General features: G+C 49.2%; 12 protein-coding genes across 12 annotated transcripts; 3 read left to right on the top strand and 9 right to left on the bottom strand.

Annotated features, from left to right (window-relative positions):
• Window positions 1-325: 325 nt before the first annotated feature.
• Window positions 326-2,070, top strand: N7503_009262 (PEX28-32 family peroxisomal membrane protein; the record flags this gene model as incomplete). Its single annotated transcript, XM_057068809.1, has 3 exons — window positions 326-513; window positions 577-711; window positions 774-2,070. The coding sequence occupies exons 1-3, from the start codon at window positions 347-349 to the stop codon at window positions 2,068-2,070; spliced, it is 1,599 nt and encodes a 532-aa protein (XP_056919664.1). The 5' UTR covers window positions 326-346.
• Window positions 2,071-2,082: 12 nt separating this feature from the next.
• On the bottom strand, window positions 2,083-3,038 carry N7503_009261 (nucleolar protein 16). Its single transcript, XM_057068808.1, has 2 exons — window positions 2,893-3,038; window positions 2,083-2,834 (listed from the first exon to the last, which is right to left on the bottom strand). Exons 1-2 carry the CDS (start codon window positions 3,018-3,020, stop codon window positions 2,255-2,257), a joined length of 708 nt encoding a protein of 235 aa, XP_056919663.1. The 5' UTR covers window positions 3,021-3,038; the 3' UTR covers window positions 2,083-2,254.
• Window positions 3,039-3,229: 191 nt separating this feature from the next.
• On the top strand, window positions 3,230-4,693 carry N7503_009260 (Zn(2+) transporter YKE4; the record flags this gene model as incomplete). Its single annotated transcript, XM_057068807.1, has 4 exons — window positions 3,230-3,361; window positions 3,411-3,561; window positions 3,614-4,538; window positions 4,597-4,693. The coding sequence occupies 4 exons, from the start codon at window positions 3,230-3,232 to the stop codon at window positions 4,610-4,612; spliced, it is 1,224 nt and encodes a 407-aa protein (XP_056919662.1). The 3' UTR covers window positions 4,613-4,693.
• A 485-nt stretch (window positions 4,694-5,178) lies between these two features.
• On the bottom strand, window positions 5,179-6,369 carry N7503_009259 (mannosyltransferase complex subunit MNN9; the record flags this gene model as incomplete). Its single annotated transcript, XM_057068806.1, has 2 exons — window positions 5,179-5,199; window positions 5,257-6,369. The coding sequence occupies 2 exons, from the start codon at window positions 6,367-6,369 to the stop codon at window positions 5,179-5,181; spliced, it is 1,134 nt and encodes a 377-aa protein (XP_056919661.1).
• Window positions 6,370-6,972: 603 nt separating this feature from the next.
• Window positions 6,973-8,240, bottom strand: N7503_009258 (uncharacterized protein; the record flags this gene model as incomplete). Its single annotated transcript, XM_057068805.1, has 5 exons — window positions 6,973-7,392; window positions 7,450-7,723; window positions 7,782-7,937; window positions 8,002-8,011; window positions 8,093-8,240. 5 exons carry the CDS (start codon window positions 8,238-8,240, stop codon window positions 6,973-6,975), a joined length of 1,008 nt encoding a protein of 335 aa, XP_056919660.1.
• Window positions 8,241-10,084: 1,844 nt separating this feature from the next.
• Window positions 10,085-11,512, bottom strand: N7503_009257 (uncharacterized protein; the record flags this gene model as incomplete). Its single annotated transcript, XM_057068804.1, has 3 exons — window positions 10,085-11,013; window positions 11,151-11,229; window positions 11,510-11,512. The coding sequence occupies 3 exons, from the start codon at window positions 11,510-11,512 to the stop codon at window positions 10,085-10,087; spliced, it is 1,011 nt and encodes a 336-aa protein (XP_056919659.1).
• A 2,102-nt stretch (window positions 11,513-13,614) lies between these two features.
• N7503_009256 (GFA family protein) lies at window positions 13,615-14,079 on the top strand (the record flags this gene model as incomplete). The annotated part of the gene is made up of 1 exon (XM_057068803.1): window positions 13,615-14,079. One exon carries the CDS (start codon window positions 13,615-13,617, stop codon window positions 14,077-14,079), a length of 465 nt encoding a protein of 154 aa, XP_056919658.1.
• A 163-nt stretch (window positions 14,080-14,242) lies between these two features.
• N7503_009255 (SDR family NAD(P)-dependent oxidoreductase) lies at window positions 14,243-15,091 on the bottom strand (the record flags this gene model as incomplete). Its single annotated transcript, XM_057068802.1, has 2 exons — window positions 14,243-14,562; window positions 14,626-15,091. 2 exons carry the CDS (start codon window positions 15,089-15,091, stop codon window positions 14,243-14,245), a joined length of 786 nt encoding a protein of 261 aa, XP_056919657.1.
• A 537-nt stretch (window positions 15,092-15,628) lies between these two features.
• Window positions 15,629-17,613, bottom strand: N7503_009254 (hydrolase CocE/NonD family protein; the record flags this gene model as incomplete). The annotated part of the gene is made up of 4 exons (XM_057068801.1): window positions 15,629-16,473; window positions 16,529-16,807; window positions 16,869-17,120; window positions 17,172-17,613. The coding sequence occupies 4 exons, from the start codon at window positions 17,611-17,613 to the stop codon at window positions 15,629-15,631; spliced, it is 1,818 nt and encodes a 605-aa protein (XP_056919656.1).
• Window positions 17,614-18,335: 722 nt separating this feature from the next.
• N7503_009253 (uncharacterized protein) lies at window positions 18,336-18,753 on the bottom strand (the record flags this gene model as incomplete). The annotated part of the gene is made up of 2 exons (XM_057068800.1): window positions 18,336-18,533; window positions 18,658-18,753. The coding sequence occupies 2 exons, from the start codon at window positions 18,751-18,753 to the stop codon at window positions 18,336-18,338; spliced, it is 294 nt and encodes a 97-aa protein (XP_056919655.1).
• A 674-nt stretch (window positions 18,754-19,427) lies between these two features.
• Window positions 19,428-21,194, bottom strand: N7503_009252 (CocE/NonD family hydrolase; the record flags this gene model as incomplete). The annotated part of the gene is made up of 1 exon (XM_057068799.1): window positions 19,428-21,194. The coding sequence occupies one exon, from the start codon at window positions 21,192-21,194 to the stop codon at window positions 19,428-19,430; it is 1,767 nt and encodes a 588-aa protein (XP_056919654.1).
• Window positions 21,195-21,536: 342 nt separating this feature from the next.
• Window positions 21,537-23,707, bottom strand: N7503_009251 (fungal specific transcription factor domain-containing protein; the record flags this gene model as incomplete). The annotated part of the gene is made up of 7 exons (XM_057068798.1): window positions 21,537-21,951; window positions 22,011-22,074; window positions 22,198-22,541; window positions 22,595-22,785; window positions 22,839-23,095; window positions 23,156-23,597; window positions 23,648-23,707. 7 exons carry the CDS (start codon window positions 23,705-23,707, stop codon window positions 21,537-21,539), a joined length of 1,773 nt encoding a protein of 590 aa, XP_056919653.1.
• Window positions 23,708-23,875: the final 168 nt, after the last annotated feature.

The following is a 23,875-nucleotide window of genomic DNA, read 5'->3' as shown; positions in this document are numbered from 1 at the left end:
AAAGCCAAAAAAACAGGAGAAACAAGACAAATCGCATTTAGTGTCGGAACTTCCCCTGATTGTAAACTGTGTTTGTATGGTACAACGGCTTACTAGATTACCCGCCATTGGAAATGAACCCCACATAGAACGTGCCGATCGCTGAAGGTAATATCGTATTAGCAATACACATAGTTAAGCCCTGGAGAAAATTATTTCTAGCCTTATTTAACAGGCAGAAAGTCGATCAACAGCATGTGCTCAGAACCATAGAAAGATCTCCCCTCGGCAGCTTTCCTCCTTCCAAGTTCCTGTTCTTGTCTACCTATTCCTCCAGATTCGTATACCATGCTATTGGTCTTCCAAGATGGATGATCCAGCTTCAGAAACTCGGACGAACCACAACCGAGCCGTCTCGGGCTCAGGCTTGTCCATGTTGAAGCCGCGGCACCAGAGACAAGGTTCGCCTGACAGCGCGCACTCGCGATCGTCTTCCATGTCCAAAAACTCCATTCAAGACAGGCTATTTAACAAGTAAGTGTCTGCCTAATACATGGAAGTGCATGTGATGAAGTGCAGTCTCTGATATAAACCCAGACTTCTACAACAAGTCATCCCCGCAGACGATGACGCGGAAACCGTCACCGGGGACAAGGCCATGGCAAACTCCCCTAAGAAACCACCATTTAGTCTCCCAGCAATGACAAATAACTTTCGTCGATTTAATGCAAGGTAAGTGCCAATTTACTCAGCGCCTCGAGGAATACTAGACATGAAGACTGATTCTCATATAGAATCGGTGTGGTGTTTCTCTTCCAGGCCCAGGCAGAGAGTCTGTTCAGCTGGAAAACGCCAACCCACACCTTGTCTTTCCTCTTCGTATATTCCTTTATCTGCTTGGATCCGCACTTATTATTGGTACTCCCACTGGTGATTTTCCTTCTCTTCATCATGGTGCCGGCTTTCCTGACTCGCCACCCTCCACCACCTTCTACATCTACCTCCAGCACGACACCCTATTATTCCTATGAGGGCCCGGCATTGGCCCCGGCAAAGACTATCAAACCGGCCCCTGAGACATCTAAGGACTTTTTCCGTAACATGCGTGATCTACAGAACTGCATGGCCGATTTCTCCGACGCTCATGATGCAACTGTCTCTGTAGTTGCGCCACTCACGAACTTCTCTAACGAAAAGCTGTCCTCGGCTCTATTCCTAGGGTGCACAGTGGCTACAGTGGTGTTATTCTTGACCGCGCATCTTGTACCAATTCGGCTGATCATGCTAGCGGCTGGGAATGCAGGTGTTTTGTCAAATAATCCCAAGGTGCGACAATTCTTCCAGGGTTTGATGCAGGATGTGAGCGGAGTAGGAGATCAAGATGTCTTCCTAAGTGATGAAGCTGAGCAAGAGTTGTTTGGACGACCGGTCCCGAAGACGCCATCCGCAGCCGCTTCAGCTCTGGAACAGTTGGCAGACATCTCCCTAGACACCGAACCAGAAGAGCGCGAGGTCGAGATCTTTGAAATACAACACCGAGCTCCAGGCGCTTCAGAATCAGGCTGGGAAAACTTCTTGTTCAGTCCACAACCGTATGACCCACTGTCTCCGTCTCGAATTGCAGGCGATCGGCCCCGTGGGTGTCGATTCTTTGACGATGTCCGCACGCCATCAGGGTGGAAGTGGAAGAGTAAGAAGTGGGAACTTGACCTAGACTGCCGGGAGTGGGTTGTGGAGCGCATGATTACTGGCGTTGGCTTCGAGGTTCCAGGTGTGGCACCAGAAGGAAATGCTGTCGTCGTCGACGAGGTAGGAGGCTGGGTCTGGGACCTTCCTGCTGAACCGTCTGCTAGTGAAGAAGAAGAAATGACTGGAATGGCCTATGGAGACTTGCCTCCAGAGAGAAAGCAAGATCGCACGCCATCAAAAGTGAACCGGGGCAAGGCTGCCACCCGAGACTGGGAAGAAGGAAACCCCGCTTCGTTCGGGGTGGGAGAATGGCGACGCCGTCGATGGGTGCGGATTGTGCAGCGCATGAATGCCCCCCCAGCTGGCACTACAACTATCACATACTCGACCCTGGGCCATTAATGTATAGTCACGAAATGAAATATGATATTTGCTCGATCCGAGCCACTATGTACTGCTTTAGGTTTATCTGTCATAGATATGCGTACAAACACTAGACCACTTTTTGTTTTCTGAAACACAACCCAGAGAACGCCCGAATCGCCGTAACCGAATGCTAGAGAGGAACGTGCAAGAGCCCAGTAATTTACTCCTGGGTCTGCTTCCACTGCTGCCACTTGTCGATTCTCCGCCGCAAATCTCCCACGCTCTGCTGCATAGGGTTGAGCTTGCGGTCCCGGACCATGGCCATAAGGTCATCTCCGTGCTTTTCAACGAGCCGTGAAACCCACTCGATTTCGCGAGTGCTCAGGTGTCGGGGCTTCTTGGTCTTCTCAGCAACACCCTCCTTGTTGGCCTGGCGCTCCAGCTTCTTCACAACATCAGTGTTGGAAGCATTAGTCTGGAAATCCAGAACCTTGTCCTCGATATCGTTCAAAGGGTCGTTAAGCGGGTTGGCGCGTCGGCGCAAGCGACCAGCAACTTCGATCTGCTCATCCTCACGAATGACACGGATAATGTTTCCAGTCTCGGGGTCACGCTCGACGCGGATCTCGCCGAGTTCGATCTGAGCAGCGGCCTTACCGCTGTCGCGGATCTGCAGAGAGTGGGAAGCATCGGCATCATCTTCTGTTCCGGGGAGGCGTTCACGACCACCGGTAGGAGCGTTCAGTTTGTGGAGAAGACCCAGGTTCTTGTAATTTTGTGTCAAAGTGAGGTTCTTGTCCCTAGATTCGGCATTAGTGTATTGATCTATTTTGATTTTTTCTTCAGATCGCTGCGTACCAGTTCTCAGCGATGATGGCGTTGCCCAGCACATTGATCTTCTTGTTACCGCTCTTGAGACGGCTGTTCTTGGCCCTGGCCTTAGACAAGCCGGACCGGTTCTTCTTCTTCTGCAAAAGTTTACCCATTTTGTTGTATAATAGGTGGTATTGGTTTGCAGATTGCGCGGCCCAGAAACTTTTTTTTTCGCCCTCCGCACGGAAGGCGGTGAAGTGCCAGAGTTTATCAGGGTCCGATAAGTGCTTAGTGGTGCGATGCCGGGTCGATAAGACCGCCCCCACGGCTTGTTTTGTTTCCACTTCTGCTCTCGGGGAACCTTCTCTTTGCTATACACACAATGGCTCCCAGGATGTTTTCTCGTCGGACAGGCCTTGCGATTGCCACAGGATGCTTTTTATTTTCGGCTTTAGCTGCGGCTAATGTTCGTCCTGGGGACATGTCTGTTAGCCAGATCGAGGAACAGCTGCAGGTACGGAAGAATATCCCAGCTCACCACGCAGTCAAACTTACATTACTAGAATTGCCCTCTTGTTGAATCACTCAACCAGCACAAACAGTCCACAGCCCCGGAAACTGCGAGTTTGACTTCCCAGATCTTCGCTGTTCTCTTCCCAGGAAGCCCCGCTGTGAACGCCTTGCTCGCGACGCTGTATATCTCCGGTCCCCCTAGTATGTCCATGAAGTCTAAATCGACACAATTGTTTTATGCTGACAGCTCAAGACTTCCTTCTGGCATTATGTCCTCCCAACATCGACCCCTCTTCTCTGTCCGTCATGGTCGCTTTCGCCGTCGGCGGATTACTGGGCGACACCCTGTTCCACCTCCTCCCGGAGATTTTCCTTGGTGAAGACTCCCCTGACCACGTCAGTTTCGTGATGGTCGAGCCAAACAAAAACCTGCTCCTCGGTCTAGGAATCATGGTTGGCTTCTTTACCTTTGTTGCAATGGACAAGACGCTGCGCATCGCAACGGGCGGCGAAGGGGGTCACGACCACTCGCACGGACATTCACACACAGAAGTATCCACCGCATCCACAAGTGGTGCGGACACTGGCAAGGCCGGTGATCTGAAGCAGCGCAAGTCAAACACCAAGTCCACAGATTCCGATGCCGCCCCCGAAAACGAGGAGAAGGAAATCAACCCTAGTGTCAAGCTGGGCGGATACCTCAATTTGATTGCCGACTTCACGCACAATATCACGGATGGTCTGGCCCTTTCTTCGTCATTCTATGCCTCGCCTACCCTTGGTGCAACCACCACTGTTGCCGTCTTCTTCCACGAGATCCCGCATGAGGTCGGTGACTTCGCTTTGCTTATTCAATCTGGCTTCTCAAAGCGCAAGGCTATGGGTGCTCAGTTCGTCACCGCCATAGGTGCCTTCTTAGGCACCTGCATTGGAATTGCGGTGCAGGAGTTTGGCGGAAACGGCGCTGTGCTGGAGGATGCGCCTGCTTCTGGTATTTGGGGCACTAGCCTCACTTGGGGTGACATGCTGCTCCCCTTCACTGCGGGAACATTCCTGTATGTTGGAACAGTGGCTGTCATCCCCGAGTTGTTGGAGACTGGAAAGAACAAGGGCGCCGAGGTGCGCAAGACCATTACTCAGTTTTTGGCCATTGCTCTCGGCGCGGGAATCATGCTTGCGTGAGTATCTTCATCTGGAACTTATTTTTGATTACTTGATTCACTGACTGGCTTATAGTATCTCTTGGCATTAGGCATTACCAAGCTTGGACTAGTGATATTTGGTAAGAGCTGCTCCACCAATAGAAAAAAGAAGCATTCTGAGCATCAAGAAGTCCGCGGGGACGACCTAGGTGGAAACATGTATCACCACTTTTAGTTTATAAAATATGAACTTAGTCGGAATTGATCAATTGTTCGGTTCTGTATTTACGAATTGCATCAGTCAAAACAAGACTGCACGTCTATATGTCTAGAATTTGGAATATACTCGAGAAATTCAAATGTTCATTTCTAACGCCATCAAACTCCTCATGTCTAGCGACTTGACCATAGACGACCTGATGATCATTTCCGTCATGTAAGCAACAGTAGAAATCAATTTTGATTGTCTGCAAGAAGAGAAACAAAACAATGAAAATGAGAAAATAAGGAAGACCCCCCCAGAAACCGAACAAGGACCCAGAAAAGAAATTATAGACGCCGAAGGATGTGCAATTTGCTTCATAAGCAAGGACAAGATGAAAATACATGATTGACGCACGGCGCTCAACCCATGCATAAGTTAAACCGAGATTTGCGAGTGGAAGACGAACACCAGTTACTCGTTATAGTGGTAGACCTGTATTGCATGTTAGTAAGAATCGATAGCATGAGAACCCAGATAGAGACCACATACAAAATAATCCGGCAGCCCAAATACAGCATATCCCAATCGTCGCGCCATCTTAGCGAAACCTTCCGTCTCAACAAGGTGGTAGAACGGGAAGGCAGGGAACATGGCGCCGTCACGATGTACATCCGCTTTCACCATCAAAGCAGTACCGCCAACTCCATCCAGGCCGACCATGCGGTGAGGATCGAGAGCAGAAAAGTCTGGCAGATACGCCATGAGGGTACGGTAAGTAGGAAGCTCCACATAGCCCTCGAGGAGGATCTCATCGGGACCCATATTCGCCGCCAATGCCTGCGCCTCTTCGCTATCCACCCACGAATTGTAGTCGTAGGGACGCACATCCCATTTGCGCTCTTTCGAGTCGTAGTAGCGCTGGAAACAGTTGGGCACAATGACAGGTTGGTCGTGACGTGTAAGGTCCTGGATGAGTGTTGGGGGAGTCTCGATAATATCGGCATCGAGCCAGAGGACCCATGATGTGCTTGGCCCAAGGGTTGTGAAGACGAGGCTGTTCCGGGCGCGACTCATGGACTCGCGGCGTTCCTTCTGTGCGGCCATTTGGTGACGGACCTTCTCATCTTGGGATTGGATCGGCGGGTCAAAGTCCTGGCGCAGGATGGAAATGCTCGCGAACCGGTCGTCAATGGGGCCTGATTGCGTGCGGGAGATTGCTTTCTCCAGAGCTGCGACGGCAGCGTTGCCATCTTTTGTCTTGGGAGCGATGAATCCAAGAGATATAAGCTCATGGGGATAGGTCAGTTTCTCCAGGTTATTCCAGTATTCTGGGAAGAAGCGAGCTAGCGGGGTGAGGATGAGAATGCGCTCGCCGTTGGCTGCGGAGGTGCTCGTGCTAGTGAGGTTGTTGAGATCGTATTGAACGACCGGTGGAGCCGCCTGGTAGCCATCACTTCGAATTGGCTGTGACGTGAGGAAGGGTTTCGTTGGTGGGGAGAGAGGGTGTTCAGCTGCGTCGTTTTGTCGCTGTTGCGATGTTGCGGCGGCTGCTGCGGAGGGTGTGGAGGGCGATAAGAGGAAACAGATGAACCCAAAGGCCAACAGAGCTGCCAGCACAAGGCTGGTGGGGCTTGTACGGCGCATTGAGCGTGCGACGGCCATGGCCGTTCCGACCAAATGTCCAATTTGAAGATGTACAAGTGTTGGAAGTGGCCGGACGCTCAATCTGAAACGGCGATCGACCTAGTGCCTCAGGCAGCAAGGGTCTAGGATCAAACCTTGGCTAACCTAAATGGCTTCGCTAACGAGAGTATGATAATAATGACCCCCTGTCGTTTAAAGGCGGATGAGCAAGGATAAGTGAGGGAAGACAAAGGAAGAGAAGAATAAAAACTTGAAATGTACTTTTGGCCAACCGGAAAGAGACATGGCAGGTACCTTTCACTATACTACACTATCAACCACAGCAGCCTCGGCCTACAATGGATCCAATACCAGCATGGTCTCGGAATCGACTCGCCGAGGATGCCGAGAGTCCAGAAACAGTTGCCCGAATCCCTGTTGACCGAATGCGGCCCCATGTTTTGATCGTGAACATTCTTGAGCTTGGACCCGTGCGTTTCCGTCAAATGATGTAAGGACATTCGAGAATTGGAAAGGATTAGATATCCATGGATCTTCGCGATACGGGTATATGTCTATGTTCTATTGTGTGACTATTTTCCAAGTCTTAATATGTACATTTCGAACTCATAAAAGCCTTGTTCATGGCAAAGCCCGCATCGCTCCCTCGAATGCAACCAGGGCCATAGCATTCGCCGGGAACGCCCTGATAAAACATGGCACGAAGCCCCGCCAGTACCCTTTCCACCCACGTTCACGCCCAACAGCCACAACCGCATCTTTCCAGCTGTGGAAACGTCTTTGTCCGTCATTGAGAGACCCGCCCATCGGATCTGTCATCAGACGCTGTTTCACCACGTCCGATGGGTATGCGGCGACCCAGAAGACCTGAGCTGAGATGCCACCAGCCCAGAAATTTATTGCAGGAGCTGAGAGGCTTGTGTTCTTCTGCATGTAACGAGTAATCAAGTCGTAGGAACCCCACCAACAGAAGAAAAAGGAGCGGAAAAACATGGTAGCACACAGACCACGGTACACCCCACTGATACCATGTGTGCGAAGCTAAATCCAGCCTGTCAGCAAATCGATTCATGGTGCCAAGATGTCCTTTAAGCTTACAATCTTGCGAATGCAGTCAATGGGACCGCTATACATGCGATTGCTCTTGTCAGCAGCATACTGCACCTGAAGCCGAGCCTTGATGTGTTCAACCGGGGCGGCAACGAGGCTAACCGTCATTCCCGACATGACACCAGCGATACCATGTCCAAATGTTGGAAGCGTTTTCAAGTCAGGTTGGCTGCGTGTAAAAGGGATGTATGGGCGGAGGCCGGGGTTAGAAAAGACGTTTTCCAAGAGTAGTCGTCGGTATAGTGTCAGTGACCCCAGCATACTGAATCAAATCATGATGTTAGCGTCGAAATGCCTGTTGCATCGTAGGAGACACCTACACAGAGTCCATCACCATCCATCCAACCAGCGGTGGACTTGCACCCTTGTACAAGCCTCGCACACCCTCTTTCCGTATTGTCTGCATGGTGCAATCTAACGGTCCCCGAAAGTGGCCATCTTTGCTGGTTTGAAGGCGGACTTTAATTGTATCGAAGCTGTCCAGAAATAACGCGGTCAATAAGGACAAAGGGAGTACGCGGAGGATTTCGCGGAACGTACGGATGGCCAACTAAGAGATGAAGACCGTAAGCAATCATTCAGGGTATAGCAGGAATTTTGGGGAGAGTGAGCACTGTTGCAATCGACTTACCACTCAATTTTGCAATACCAGAGAATATCCCACCCACAAAGCCTTTATAGTCTTTCTTGGCGGAGGTAGCGGGAGCTGATGCGGGTTTGGGTACTGGCGCAAGATTCGTACTGCCCGCTCTTTGGGATGAAGAGCTGTGTTCCGTCATTTCGAAGGTGTGAAGATGGCAAAGGCGCCTGCGCCGATGTAATCAGCCCAGAGAATCAAGAGTGGAGCGTCAGCGCGTCTCGATGAAGCGGAGAGGTCGCGCGACAAGCAGGAGCAGAACGCAGCTCGATTGCGGCTGGCAGGGCTGTGGATGAGGTTGTTTTTGCTGAGGAGGATGTCGCGCGGGGTCCTGAACCGGACTTATGGGGTAAATAGCAAGGAGCTGAGAAGGGCGAAGAGAAGAATTGGAACTCTTCAATGATCGGCCATGATGGCCCCGCATCTGCTGGTTTCTTTCGGGGAGGAAGGGTGCGGCTCCGGGATCAGATCCGATCTCGCAGACACCTCAGGTGTGAAGGGCTTCTGCCAATTAGCGACCAGGGGGGTCTGAACAGCCCAACAAGTACCTTGATGCTACGCAAGCGCAACAAAATGATATTTTCTCGATCATTGCTCACTGAAACTAGAAGACCATGCTTTGAAAAAAAGAGTAAGAACTTACCAATAAACTTCAACACCGGAATAACTGATCGAACCTACCAAATACCCGTCCTTGGGAATCAATCCTCGGGGCGAAATGAGCCACAAGGAACCACCTCTCAAAATAGCATGGGTGGCAGACTTTCAGTGATCGGCCATTGGACCTTCTACAACCGGTACAGCCGACTGAATCAGGACATTGGATCTTCAACAAGCAGTATAGCCGACTTAGTCTGGGATTCCGTTTAACCCTTCCGCGTGAGCAGTAAATTTCCGTCAACCAGGATTCTTCCAGAGGCACTTTATCCGTTCCACGTGGGCAGTGGGATTCTGTGCGCCGGTTTTGGAAAAGACACTCTTTCCGTTCTGCGTGAGCAGTCATTGAGTAATCTCGTGAGAGAAGCTCCGAGCCGTCTTGTATGCACCACTCATTCTCGCCGCGTGAGCAGTTTGACCTTTCGTGAGCATAAATTCCTAAAGTCAATCAGACTCTGTATTTTAATGTCAGCAAATATCTCAAAGAATTTACCTCAATTAGCTCCAAAGAACAATGATTGAGATATTGTCATTAGATTTCCAGCTCGAGTTCCTAATTAGTCGGGTCAGTTGAAACAAAGGTCCCACATGGATGCTTCAATAGAATAATGCCTTGATCGCCTTCATTAGGGAGACGAAGAGATCGAGAAGATGGAGGAGATGGAGGAGATGGAGGGAGGAAGAAGGATGTAAAGATAATGACGAAGAAGTAAAACCAAGAGGAGTGATTCAAGTCTGTCAGTGCCTGAGAAGTGCTGCCTCGTTCTTTCCATAGACTATGAACTTGGGGTGTTTACCTATTCCCTCTTAGGGCGCTCCTGCCTTGCCAAACAGGAGTCGATCCAGCTCATTGGGTTTGATCTGATTTCACGTGGGCTGCTCAATGGAAAGGATTTGTATGTTCGTGCCGAACCAAGGCATAATGCCAGGCCTTAGATATGTATATTGGATCACTTTGGAAATTCTGGAGTCGATATGCATATGATGGACTAAAGGGGGTATAGATACATGATGTCGTAATGAAAGGGGCAACATAAGCAATAGTTGCCCTTGAGACAAATGAGAAAGGATAGGAAAAACAAAAAACCCCGTGCACGGTCAGATACTGTAGTTCTCAAGACCGTGTTTTCATGCCCGAAACACCAAAGAAATATAGGGATGTATAAAACAATGACAGTCAATGGGTGTCAGTCTTTCAAAACCAAGAAAGCAAGACAACAAAACCAAGGAAATTGAAATTTGAAAATGAAAAGCTTAACGATAACGGCCCTCTGCAGTAGCAGTAGCTGCGAGGGTATCCGTGCACGGATATTGGCTCAAGCCACAGCGTCATCGGCCCTTGGGAGATTTGCGGCTCTTCTGGCGAGCCTTTTCTTTTTCTCGGGCAATCAGCTTCTCCACCAGCTCTGGAGGGGGTCCGACATGCTGGGAAGTGGCTTCCCGCATGGCAAGATCATTGCCGAGAGATCCGGCGGCGAGGTAATCGCCTGCTTCGAGGACAAGGGGAGTGACCGGGCCGGGACTGAGAAGTGGGTCCAGGCGCGGCGCGGACGGTCCCTGGCTTGTACCATCCAAGAGATCACGGTACTGAAGTTTCATCTCCCTCGATCCCGAAGTGGTGCGGTATCCATGGGATTGGCGGGATTGGCGAGGCGAGGGCGGTTGGCCCGTCACAGTGTGAGAGGTAGGACCAGGCTGATAGACCGCGGGGTGGAAGCGGGGCAAAGTTCCGAGATGGAAGCCCGGCATGGCCTTGGCTGAAGGTTGGGCACGCGAGGAGCGTGAAGGTTGGGGTGAACTGGGCCGTCTAGGCGACATAGTGGGCGAAGCAACCGGCGAGTAGAAGGGAGATGTATCAGAACGCATGCTTGAGTATCGGCCGCGGCGGCCGGATGGTCGTGGGGGCAAAATGTGCCGGGATTTGGCGGACAAGGAGGCACGTTCCCAATCGTCCAAATAATCGTCGTGATCGAAGCGGCCCGTGAGCGGTGTGACAGGCAGATCGTCGTCGTAGACTCGAATTGCTCGTCTGGGGATGGGAATTGGACGAGTAGAGGAGGAGAGAGCAAGAGATTCAAACGCTTCGGTGGGAGGAGAATCGGAACGGTAGTAGCGTGGGGATGGGGGATTATAAGTTGACGAGGTGGAGGTCAAGTCCCGCAAGGAGGACAGGGAGACCGGAGTGGGGTAACCGTGCCTCAGAATCAAAGTTTCAAGATGGTCCCTCGGTGACAAACGAGGTGAAGGAGAGGAGAGCCCTATGCATGCGATCAGAAATGGACGTAATTACGGAATGCGCACACGTGTCAAGCGAAGTATGGAATGTAGATTTCCAAGATTGACGGAATGTGTAGCAAGGAAGATGGAAATTCAACTATGGAAGCATTCCACTTACCTGAGAATGAACTGCTAAGCGAAGAGGGGTAATAAGACGATTCCGAGGACGAAGGAGATTTTATTTGTTTTCTGCGCATCTGCCCTTATATTAGTGGGGATTTTCTCATATTTTCCTACACTGTCTTCCAAGGTTGCGGGGATTCCCGACTCCACTCGGGCCCATTCTCAATCAATGCCAGGACATGGCGTCATTTTTCTCTTTGGCGTCTCTTTTGTGGTTGCTTCATAAATTCTCATAGGCTATTTCCCATGCCTATTTCCGAGATCCACTTTTGTGACATCCATGGCTCCCGTCCCGGATGGCGTCGGTACCTGACGACGAGAAGGAAAAAAAAAAGTCTAGAACTTCAAACTCACCATTGAACTGTTGAGACCGCCGAATTCAGTCTTGGCCTGATTTGATCCACCAGGCTCCCGCTTCCCCCACCGATTCGTTGCTGTACAGCATATGCCGTGTAATCCGGGTGGAGAGGTAAAGTTCAAGGGAAAATAAATAATCGGCAGATAGAAATATGCACAGACAGTAACTCAACGGGTACAAACATTCCCTTAGAAAAGACAAAGAGGAATGTCCTTTTTAAAAAGAAAAAGCTCCGGCCAGGCACCTGTGAAACCTCGATGACTCCTCTTCGGAAGCTCAGGCTTGTTTCCCACGCGGCTGCGCCTGGTGACCAAAGGGGTTCGTTCCAAGGCACAGAGACAAAAAAACCCCGGGAACAAAAAAAAAATAGGTGATATATTACTCTATAACGATCATCCACAGGCTCAATCGAGTCTGAAAGGCGGAGCTCGACAGGGCAACGGGGGCTGAAGATCTCCGACCAGGCGCGGTTGATCGCCTGCCGGTCATGCGTGAGATACGACCAGGTCATCCTGTGATTCGCACGCGTCCAGATCCATAATGGGATGACGTCCTTCCTCCCGCGCACTTAGAGCGTAGTGACCACTCAGAGCTCAGGGCGGCATCAATGTTTCCTGCACCCCTCAAGGGAGATCCTATCTGACCACTCAGAGTCGCGGCCGCCCTCAGCGTTCCCGATCAGCCGACACCTAATCAACGACCCAGCAGGGACGCATACATCACTTCTGATTGGTACAGATCCATTACGAATGCCACTGATTGCGCCTCTTTTATCCGCACACCTACATTGCTGGAGTTGTGTGTGGGTGTCTCGGAGGAGTGACTATTATTGATCTCTCACCCCCACCACACCTGGGCTTGTCCGCACCCCCTTGGAGGTGTGAGTCAGAAGATAGCTCCTGGCTGCTATATCCATGGTAGGATTATGGGTTGCAGAAACCGCATCCTGGCCGTTGGGTCGATCTGGATTGTCCCGGCTTGCCCGTTTTCAGACTCTGCAGAAGTTCATCATGGAATAAGCTAGTCTGTGCAGAATAAGGTGATGCGACATGAGATATTCCCCTGCATATGAGTGACCCCCCTGGCTTAATGCATATAGAATTACCCCTCCTGGCTTTCCCATTACTGTCATTCGACTACGGTCCAATTACTCTTTGTGTCCCCTACCCACGCACATACCATATCACTGCTGCAGTAGACTAACTCGATGAGGCGGTTATACCGACTTCAAATTTGGTTCTCACTCGATACTTCCATGCTGTTTTGAGACCAAAACAGCCTCAGCTGCCAGCCAAGCATGCACGGCTCCACTTCAAGTCTCTATGGCTACATGCCAATGGACCTTTTGCGACAGAGCAGTATAGGTGTGAGGGCTTCTTCAACCAGGGTCGCAAGCCATTATTCCGTCACGCGCTTCATTTATTCCATAAAGAAAACTGTTAACGACAGCACTCGGTGCCGCAGTTGCCAATCCAGTTATCCAAATAGGCGAATATGTATGCAACAACCTTGCCACTATGCCTGCAAATCCACATCACGACCCACACAGTTCGTTTGCTGCTCCACTATGCACTTGGTAGCCCCGATCAAGGTGGCTCGGGCGTGCGTTATGTATGTGGATCCGCCGAATAAGGTGCCTATGCATAAAGACGCACGGGAGTGCGGCTTGAGAGGATCCCTATGCCTGAGCAAAGGACCGAGTAGATAGAGACTGTGGGTGCAGTCCGCTCAAATGCCCCGAGATCAATCCATTTTTGACTTGATATAGTTGCCTTGAATATAACCTTCCAAGATTTAGGTGTAACCTTCGCCCACAGCGCATCTGACTAGCCATTCTAAATATATCTTGTCTGTTGTCAAGCAATGAATGAATTATCCTATTATCAAAATTCTTGACCGCTACCTAGAAGTAATCGTGTATCTTACTAACAGAATACAAAATAGTTGCGATACGAGCTCGGAAGTTGGTAATGCGCTTTATCATACTTGGTCGAGATAGGACGGCTAAACCTTGGAAGTACTTGTTCACCGACATCATCCATAGATCAACCCCGCAATCACAACCCGAACACAACGACCACACCCACGTCACACCGACAGTATGGGCATGAAAGCACGCTGTCAGTGCTCACAGGTGCAATTTACCACACCAACCGACAAGCCACTCGCACTTTACGCATGTCACTGCACCGAATGTCGTCACCAAAGCTCTGCCGCCTTCGGCATCACCGCCATCTTCCCCTACTTCGAGCTACCGGATTCAGCATCTGATCTGATTGGAAGATATACTCGCATTACGCTCAAGGGCAGATACATGGAATGTTTGTTTTGTAAGAACTGTGGCGCGCGACTGCTACATCTCATCCATGACACGGCACCTGTGCCTGGCGAAAAGCCAAAGCCTACTTCAACTGCGAATGTGAAGGGTGGTTGCCTTGAGGATTTGGACAAGCAAATGATGAAGAATGTTGTCCACATATGGACTAAGCACGCAGTCGTAGAGATTCCTGAGGGCGCAGAGAAGTGGGACGAAGCGCCGCCAGTTGTGAATCCCTTGAAACGTTAATGGCTCCACTGAGCTTCAAAGATTTATATTTATGAGTTCAATTCTGGGGTTAAAATGAAATGATTCATGGGTCAATATTCGTATTTCATTATCCCTGATTAAATATATCCTTCAATACCTTCGCGTACACAGATTATTCCAACGTCGACAACAATAAAATCATTCAGCCGAGATGAGCGGACCAGCCGTTGTCAGCCGAAATACAGCCTCCGTTCACGATGCCCACTCCTTTTCCGCCAGCCATATACAGAGATAACTCGGCAGCGTCTTCCAGCTCACATAACGGGATTTGGAGCGTCTTCATAACGGCCGTACATCTGTTCATACCATCGACATTCACGCCCGATTGGATCGATTCGAAGATGTTGGTGTGCATACCACCCATCATCAAAGCATTACACCGAATACCCTTCTCGCCATAGAATGCCGCCGTGTTCTTGGTCAGACCAACGACGCCATGTTTGCTGGCAGTATAGGCCGCACCTGAATAGAATGAACCTTAGACATGGCTCGCGAGAGTCAAAAGAGGAAGTAATAGCAACATACCAGCAGCACATCCCGCCTTACCAGCGACGGAGATGATATTGATAATTCGTCCTTCAGGTTTCTCCTGCTCTAGCATGTTGCGAACAGCCAATTTGCTCAACATGAATGGAGCCGTAAGGTTGATGGCAATAACCCGATTCCAAAGCTCGGGATCAAGGTCACCGATGGGATCGAACTTATCCATGATGCCAGCATTGTTGACAAGAACATCGATTTTGCCGAATTCCTGAATAATCTCCTTGAAAAGACTCTCCACTTCATTCTGATTGGTAATATCGGTTTTGACGGCCTTGAAAGGTCCCATAGGCGAGAGTTCCGTCGAAGTCTGCTGGAGACGTTCTTCATTGATATCGCAAATTACCACATTGGCGCCAGCTCCGAGGTACTTTGTTGCAATGGCCTTGCCCAGGCCACCTGCTCCACCGGTAACAAGGCATGTTTTGCCGACGAGGATTTGTTCAGTCATTGTGAAATATTAATGGTTGTTGAGAAAGAGGGGAATATCATGGCACGGGCTGGATTTAAGTAATTGGTCCATGTTGGTGACGGAAGACTGCGTATCCGATTTCCGTAGAAATTAGCTCCCCTATTATCCACTGTCAGGTCCGCATTTTGCGGGTCAGCTGTTGAGTATCCGGGAGGGACTACAAGTCGAACCACCCCTGGAGAACAGGGTTCCCGAGCGGTAAAGCTATATGCCGACCGCCACACAAATTTCGCTAGTTGTCAGACTGGATCAAGGGCTTTGCGAAATGATTGAGTGCCATATGTGCAATTGAAAATCTCTATTATAATGGTGTAATGAAGAGCTGTTCACCCTGATCCCTGATCTATAAATGCAAGTTGTGTGTATTCCAAAACTGGTGATTCGCTGTCATTTGGCGTATTCGACTTACATAATACGTAAGTGTGGGGCCATTTGAGCCGCCGCTTTAAGTGCTCAGTAGATGTCAGCACGGCTGTTAGCAATTGATTCAATGCTCCTTAATTTACAGCCCGTCCATTAAACAGATACCAACGGGAGAAGCAAGTACGAATCCCATTCACCTCCAGTATGAACAACATGATTTCCTTTGTTACATAGCACCGGGCGACAATCACTTGGACGAAGATGCTCCTTCATATTCCGCCCCGAGATAGTCAACCGTAGCTCTTCACCGGCATTGCAAACCATTCCATAGGGCCAGAATGCAATATCAAGCGGGACAATCTCACCAGGCTGTAGCAAAAGCCTCTTTCCGTGAGAATAAACTGGATGGAACAGAGAACTTTTCTCCTCATCCAACTCTCGATGACTCGCCCGAAGGCAACCCATTGGACCTGAATCAAAATACCCATCGCAGTCCTTGGAATCAGCAGCATGACGACGAAGAAGTTCCTTTCGCGCTGGCTCGAAATTCTCGGAAAGCCTGCCGACGTCGACTAGCAGACTTTCCATAACTTTTCCACTCTGAGAATTGTATTTTGCCAAAGAAGCAAAGATGTCCATGTCGTCTGCCCCCTGCGCTTCTACCCATATTCGTAGCTTGATGTAGCCTGTAATTTCCATGTAAGAGGGGACGGTCATTTTGAATTGAACTTGTTCTTTGCTCGAGTCGTAAGAAATGTTGCTGGGCGCTAGCAGAGGACTTTCTTGCAGTGTCGAAGTTCCCGCATTCAAAAAAAGCTTTAATGGTACCTGGCGTTCCAAAGGAAATTTTTTTTCTGGTCGGTTCATGATATCGGATCCTCCAGGATTGTGGGCACACATTCGGACTGGAGGTGTGTATTTCCAATCATTGTTGATGCCTTTCATGTAATGATCATAGAATCGGCGTAGATCCAACACACTGGCCTCGTCATAGAAATCTGATAGAAGAGATATCAGCATTGCAGAGTAAGATTCAGACATTGGGGAATATACCTGGCCACTCGTGGGAGTTGTGAACTCTCAACCATTTCTCTGCGCTTCCAACTTTCTGCCATGCACTAAAGGTGCCGTTCACATGCAGAGCGTTCGTCCAACTGGACACCATATAGATAGGACAATCGATCTTCTCGACTTCCGGACGAAACCTTTTCCAGAAATTGTTCTTCAATGGATACTTGTAAGCCATTGCCTGGAAGTCTATAACCTTGCTTCCCTTTGCTGATGCAATATCCCCACGGCACATTCCATCTATGAAGCCAGGATTCGGGATGCCTGACAAAACAAGTATCAGTATGGGATTTCATTCTCCGAAATGCATAGATAGTATCGATACCTCCTCTGCAAACCTGGTCGTCGTACAAGTCAAATATGCCTTCCCAGGGAGCCAAACAAGCAAGATGAGGCGGCCTCTCCGCTCCGGTATAGTATTGAGTCATAGTCAAATAACTGTTGCCAGCCATTGATACTTTGCCATTGCACCATACCTGCGCAGCGAGGAACTCGATGATATCGTAGTTATCTTGGCCTTCTTTCTCGGTTGGCATTTGGACAATCTCTCCATCTGACTCCCATACGCCTCGGCAGTCTATCATTGTCAGTTGAATTGTTTGGCACCCCGACCGACGTAGGAAATTACCAGTGTGAGCAATGGCATAACCGTGGTAGCACCAGTATCCTGGGTCCGGACCTTCGAACTTCTCTAGACCAGATGTAGCGATTCGCGGGCACCCAAACCGCCAGGGCCATTGATTGAAGTGCCACTTGTTCGGCCCTCCATCTTTACCGAAAGGACCCGCAGCGATAATGCAGGGGACGGTGCCATCTGGTGAATCTACAGGCCTATAGACGTCGGCATAGAGAGTTGCCCCATCGCGGACGGTGATTGCGACGTGATTCTCAACAAGGATGTCGGAGAGAAGGGGCCGGTGACCGTCCACCTGGACTGTACCAGCTTTGAGGACGTGCACTGATTTTGTAGGTGGTGTATAGTGATGCCTCTGGGTGATTGTGGGTGTCGGGAAGTATACAATATCCTCCTCATTGACGTATGGGAGCTCGGTTGATTGAGACGTTGTCATCTTCGGTAGAAGCAATCAGGTGCGAATTGAATAACAAGTGAATTGAAGTGCTATAATTCCATGGGGGGACAGTAATTTTGGATAAGGAAGCTTTTGCTCTTTAAGAACACCTCCCCACTTTCTAGCTCTTTATTGTTCAAGTGTCCAAGATACATAAAATCAAATGTGGGGAGTGCCGAGGGGTGATCTCCACGGCAAAGACCCGAGGACCCACAAATGCCGTGGAGAAGATATCCACCACTCCGGTATGGATAGTTTGCTGAATGTCCTATTCGTTGCCAAGTCCAAATGTCAATATTGCACTATTTGACGATAAGTTCCGCAATTCTTGCATTTATGGCCTACAATTATTACAGTGCATCGATCCTCTTCGGTTGTATGAGGACAGTGAGAACCAGACCCAGGACCACAAATCATATGCCGCTAAAACCTCAGACAAAACTTTTAGTGAAGCCATTGCATAGTACTTTAATAATGCGCAGAAACTGGAGTCAAACGTAGGCTACTTTAAGTTCACGGGAAAGAAGTTCATTCCGAAGAGAAGTTTTGTATCTTAGTTAAACGAAGCAAAAGCATAGAAAGATGCCTGCTCTTACTCGGATGGTCCCATTGTAAAGTACACATAAAGCACCGAAGCTGTACTTAGTCCCCTATGCCTGTCCTTAATCCTCTTCATCTTTGTCGGGAACCTCTTTGGGGACATTCGGCTCTTGGCCTTGGTCCTACTCAGAATCGTCCGCTGGGACAAGGGCCTCGAATTTGGTCTCGGCTTCAGCCTCGGGCTGAGGCTTGCGCTTAGTGGGAGTGAGGGGGGCATCGTCTCCGAGGTTCTTCAGGAGCTTCTTCTTGGTCTTGCCGTACACGGTTTTGGCGCTAGCAGGCTCGACATGGGTTTTCTTGGCAATTCTGTCAAAGTCAACCTAGTGAGATTATCAGTCAGTGTATGGACCAGAAACGTGTATCGTAAGTAAAACATCAAGATGAAGGAATGGGCAATGAAATAAACAAAGAGGGGCATAGATTCTTGATCAATCTTTTACTAACCTTGCCATCATCATTCACGAAAACCGTAGAGAGAAGGAGAAGGCGCGTCTCCGTCCCAGTGAGGCCGAAAGTGTCACGTTGGGTAGAGCTTGCCATCATGAAGGTTCTCAATGAGTGCAACTTGGAAGGATGGAAGTTGAAATGTGGACGTCGACAGAAGGAGGTTGGATGGGCGGAAGTGGCAAGAGTAAAAGTTGAATGGAGGAAAGAATGAATGTGTCGGAATAAGAGAGGCTGATATCATAACAAGAACCCTAGCAAGCCTAAAATGGACACTGCAGTATAGATCGCGATCAACAAGCATTCGATGACCTACGCTCATGAGTCACATGTACTGACGGGACTTAGAAATCGCTTTCTCTCTGGCTTTAAACTGGTCGCGCGGACATGATTCAAATTTAATAAAGCGAGGAGAAGAAGGCTCGCAACAGCCAGATTGATAGCTTGTATGGAATTTGGTAGTATCTAATCCCGACTGTGGGAGACGAGGAAGCCCAAGCAGTCTGAAGAGGATTCAGTTGATAGGCCATAGGCCGTGACTTTCGTCGAACAATACTTCAAAATGCATGCTATTGATTAACACTGTGCGCTAAGCGTCAGAAAAATTCTTCGATAGAGGAGAAAAACGATGTGAAGCTGGCCAGCATCAAGCTTGTGTTTGACAGAGTGAGATACCTAGAGGAATCATGGTGAGAAGGTAACGACCAGTGAGGGCCCATTGGAAAAACCTATCAACATTGGAATCTGCCATATACCATTGTACTAATCTATCAAACAAACGGCAGGATAATTCGACTGCGATGCTTCACCCCATAATGAACATTGTGTACCCCCTTATTCACACCACTCTTGGAACCACCGGCCAAAGGCTGGAATGCAGCAATAGACGGGTTGTAACCAAGAACATGCACTTCTAGAGACTCCCCGGCAGCAAAGTCAATTCCCATCGCCCATAGGCCAATCTCGAGCTCAATGACCTCGCCACGAGGCGCTGGAAGCAATTTCTCATGAGGATGGAATGGATATTGTGGGTGGATAGATCGGGACGCATCAATCTCGCGGTGGGAAGCACGTAGCATTCCAACCGGACCGGGATACAGAATCAGATCGCTCTTATCCTTGTCTTGGATATCATCGATTTTTGCCACGGGGGCGCGCTCCCAAGGGACGTTCAAGGCCACTAGCCTTTTGCCATCTTTGTCGAGTTTCCGGATGATCACAAATACATCCATGTCATCTGCATCGTTACAAGATACGTACAATATAGCCTTTGGTAGGCCGATCAGGCGCGTATCCTTCTCGAAAGTATATTTGAATCCAACCGTCTCGGGCTTGGTCGAATCATAACTGGTAACCCCTTCTTCTATGGATGAATCCATAAGCTGACCATTGATAGAGAAGAAAAGCTCTCGGTAAGTTGTGTTGGGTAGAGGAAAATCATCGACAACAATATTGTGTTCGGGATCTTGCTCGCCAAATTTCAAAGCAGTCACACGAACCCGTGGAGTCTTCTCCCATCCATTGTCCATTTGTTTCAAATAACGGTCAAAGAACATCTGAAGCTCATCTTGGGATTCTTTCTCGACCCAGATGTCATACCATTCTTGCCAAGGCCCTAGACGGAACCATTTATCCTTTGCGGCAACCTCTAGCCAGCCACGAATCGAGCCCATGACATGGACGTTGCTCGAATAGCTTCCGGTAAGATAGGTAGGAATTGTGATCTTGCTCAAATCTGCTCGTTTATCATCCCAGTAGCTGTTGCGTAGTCCCTTACTCCGGCGATACATCTCCTTGAAGTCCTCCATGCCATGGTGTCCCTGAATAAAGACACTGGAAATGTAGTCGAAAAAATCTCCATGCCACATTCCGCCTCGACCAAACTGTTCGCGGAAGAGATCCGAGCATGCTTCCCAGGGCGCGATGGCCTTCAATGACGGAGGCTGTTGCGACGCGACAAAATACTGTGTGATGGCAAGGTGGGAATTTCCAACCATCCCAACAGAACCGCTGCACCAGCCCATCTTAGCTAGGCTTTCAACAACGTCATAGCCGTCTTCTCCCTCTTGCGTTCCCATGATGACGACTGGCCCGTCCGAGTCCCCCGTTCCACGTGTATCGGCGCTGATAATAGCATAACCACGGGGAATCCACTCAGCGGGGTCGGGGGCCTCGAATTTCTCTAATCCGGAGAGATGACCATCGGGAACACCAACATTCCAAGGTGTCATCATATTCAACATGCTTATACCACTGAACTTCTTGCCGAAAGGACTAAATCCCAGAAGAGCAGGGACTTTGTTGAGGGGACCGGTGTCTGGAGATCGGTAAATATCGCAGTAGAGACGCGCTCCATCGCGGACTGTGATCTCGACATCGTGCTCAACTAGTATGTCACATGGCAGAGCTCGAGATCTGTATCCATTCCAGCCTTTCTGAAGAATTTCCTGTTGACCATTTTTGAAGCCTTGGTAATTGTTGCGGCCGAGTCTTGGAGGGTCAATGGGTTTTGTCGCGATGAAGACTGGAGGAGGCATTATGGGGAATAAAGATACTGTATCAATTGAGTTTGCAATACAAAGTGCCTGGAAGGAAACACTTTGTTCGCATATCTAGGGCACCGGCTGAATATATTGTTTGTAAATCGGATTCCGTGGACAGAGGTGGAGATGTGGGGTGTTCCGGCGTCACTCTCGGACCTCGTATCCCGTGGAAAAAGATGGAGATGAGATTGGCAATATTTCCCCTCAGGCCTGATATCCTTGAGCTCCACGTAGCAGGAGGTATGCTACTCAATCTGGCTGGTTGCTTACCAAGTCACAAAGTTGCATAGTTCGATCGGAGGGGTACACTTCGAATATACTTTATTAGATAATTAATCAGACTAGTTCATCTGCCTCTATGGGGTGCTCTACATCCACAGGCCAGAATTGCATCGACATGAGTGCATTCGAGTTCCCATTTAACCCAAAGAAATCACCAAAAGAAAAGTCGATCTCAGATTCCTCAGCCATGGGTACGCCATGACCATTTCCAAGACCCGAGTTGACAGGATCTGGAGCAGCAATTGATTGCGACAACATTCGCTGCTTTTTGACGTCAATAGCATTTAGGAGCGAGTCCAATAGAGCATCGAACGATGATATTGCTAAGAGATTATCATTGCTCTTGGAAAAGCAGTGCCGCATAGTCTTAAGTAGGGCAATATCCGTCTCCGTCGTCCACTGAACAATATTCTTCATGATACCAATGTAAAGCGTGAATAGCACATTCAAAATATAGGACGTTGTCCACCTATTAATAATGGTCAGCATCGGATTAGAACGTGATAAGGCGTCGTGAGGAGCACATACCTGACAATTGGCCAGCTCAAAGGTGTACTGACAAGGTCATTGAGAGTCCGAGCGAGAGCGCGACCTGAATTGAGACAAACCACTTCTGCAAAAAGCATGCGTGATTGACTCTGTTGATGAGGCTGTAGAGGGACCTCCCCAAATAAAGCAGCTCTATGAAGAACAAGCATCGTGTTGTAATACATACAATGCAGCAGTAGGCAACCAACCGATTTCAGACGGGTATTGGCCCCGGTCAAATCTTCATCAATCCGGAGCCCTGAAGGAAAGCTTTCCTTCCACAAAAGTAGTCGCTGATCCATTGCTTCAATTTCTTGTATCAGACTAGGGTTATCCTCTGCCGCTGTACAGAACAATCGAGAAATCATTGCTGATTGTATTTGGCATAGTTCTACCATCAGCCCGAAAAGCGACTCATCCTCTGGGAGTATCATATCTGAAGAGGGCGTTCGACAGAGATCACCTGGAGGGTCAACATCACATTCAGCATCGTTTATCGCAGATGGCCGACCGATCTCAAAGGATAATTTTCTACACAAAATTCAGTATGACTAAACCCAACGTCAGTTGGACGAGTAGCTCACTTGTCCAAACAGTAACATGCCCACCAAACGCGACTTCGGAGATGATACTCTTTCTCAACAAAGCCCCTTTCGCGTGGCTGTTTGTGGGCAGAGAGGGACCTGTGTATCCCAAGTGACTGGGAGATGCGGACAGCTGTACCCACGGCTAGCATAGCTTGGCCGTCTTTGTCACAGTGCATCAATTCAAGGGCCTATGTGTACGGACGAATTAGAATAGAAATGCAGCAATTTGACTTTGGCATACCATGAGAAGTAAAGCTTGGACACTGGCAAAGTAAGGCACGGAGATCACCCGGGCGTATAATTCCCAGCCAGCAGCAAATAACCTTGTCGAGTCTGCCGATGACTCGTTCTGTCGTGCCCCCAGGGCCAGCACCAAATTCAGACTGCAAACAAAGACGGCGTCGATAGAGAACCCAATGCGATAAAACTCCTCGTACACAGGCCAAAACTGGGCCTCAGAAAGGATTGGAAACAGTCTGTTAATACTGGTAAAGTACGCTTGGTACGTTTTAGCTCTCAGATTAATGGAAATGTGTGGGTGTGTGGGCCGAGTCATACCTTGGACATAACTGTCGGCTGTCGATCTGTCAACGATTGGATAATACTCCATGGACGGGACAGGAATATCCTCCGCAAAGCTCATGAGAGGACGAAAGAACCCCATGACTCGAATGCGGATTTGCCTATCTTGGAAAAGCTCCTCCGCGGATTTTGCTAAGACCTGGGTCGAGATCTTTCCTGCATATTTAGAGCGTTGTGGTACTGCGGCTTGTTCAATGGTCACAACCCCCTGCAAGCTTTCGTTTGTATGGCCGAAGACAGTAGAGCAGGTGATAGGCGGAGTTGAACCTTCTTCGAGTACTTCCGGAAGCTGATCGGCGTCATGGCGGCTAGACAACGTATTCGCGATAGGTGACCGATAGCTTGGCTCTCGCACATTAATGAAACCAGGTTGCCTCGAAGCTGGGGGTGTAATGATGGGATGAACATCATTGTGACTCTGGAGGTCATTAACAGGGGGAACGTCGACAACACGTCTAAAAATCGAACCGTCGGCTCGAGTGGCTTTACAATCGACCTTGTAGGTTTCACAATTTCGACATGGACCATGTCTATCATCACATCGGATCTGATGCCGGTCAAACCTGGTCCTTTTTTCTTTCTTAGCTGCGCTTACCTTTTTTCGCCAGCAACTATCACACTATGAGGCAATCAGTCTACCACTCAAGAAAAGGAAATGCTTCCTTACTGCTTTGGGTCTCTGTCTACGCGTCGGTG

This window comes from Penicillium pulvis, assembly GCF_028828015.1.
Source record: "Penicillium pulvis strain IBT 33274 chromosome Unknown contig_7_segment1_segment0, whole genome shotgun sequence".
Classification (NCBI taxonomy): domain Eukaryota; kingdom Fungi; phylum Ascomycota; class Eurotiomycetes; order Eurotiales; family Aspergillaceae; genus Penicillium; species Penicillium pulvis.
The sequence above is the reverse complement of the archived record's forward strand: the minus strand, read 5'-3'. Positions and strand labels throughout refer to the sequence as shown.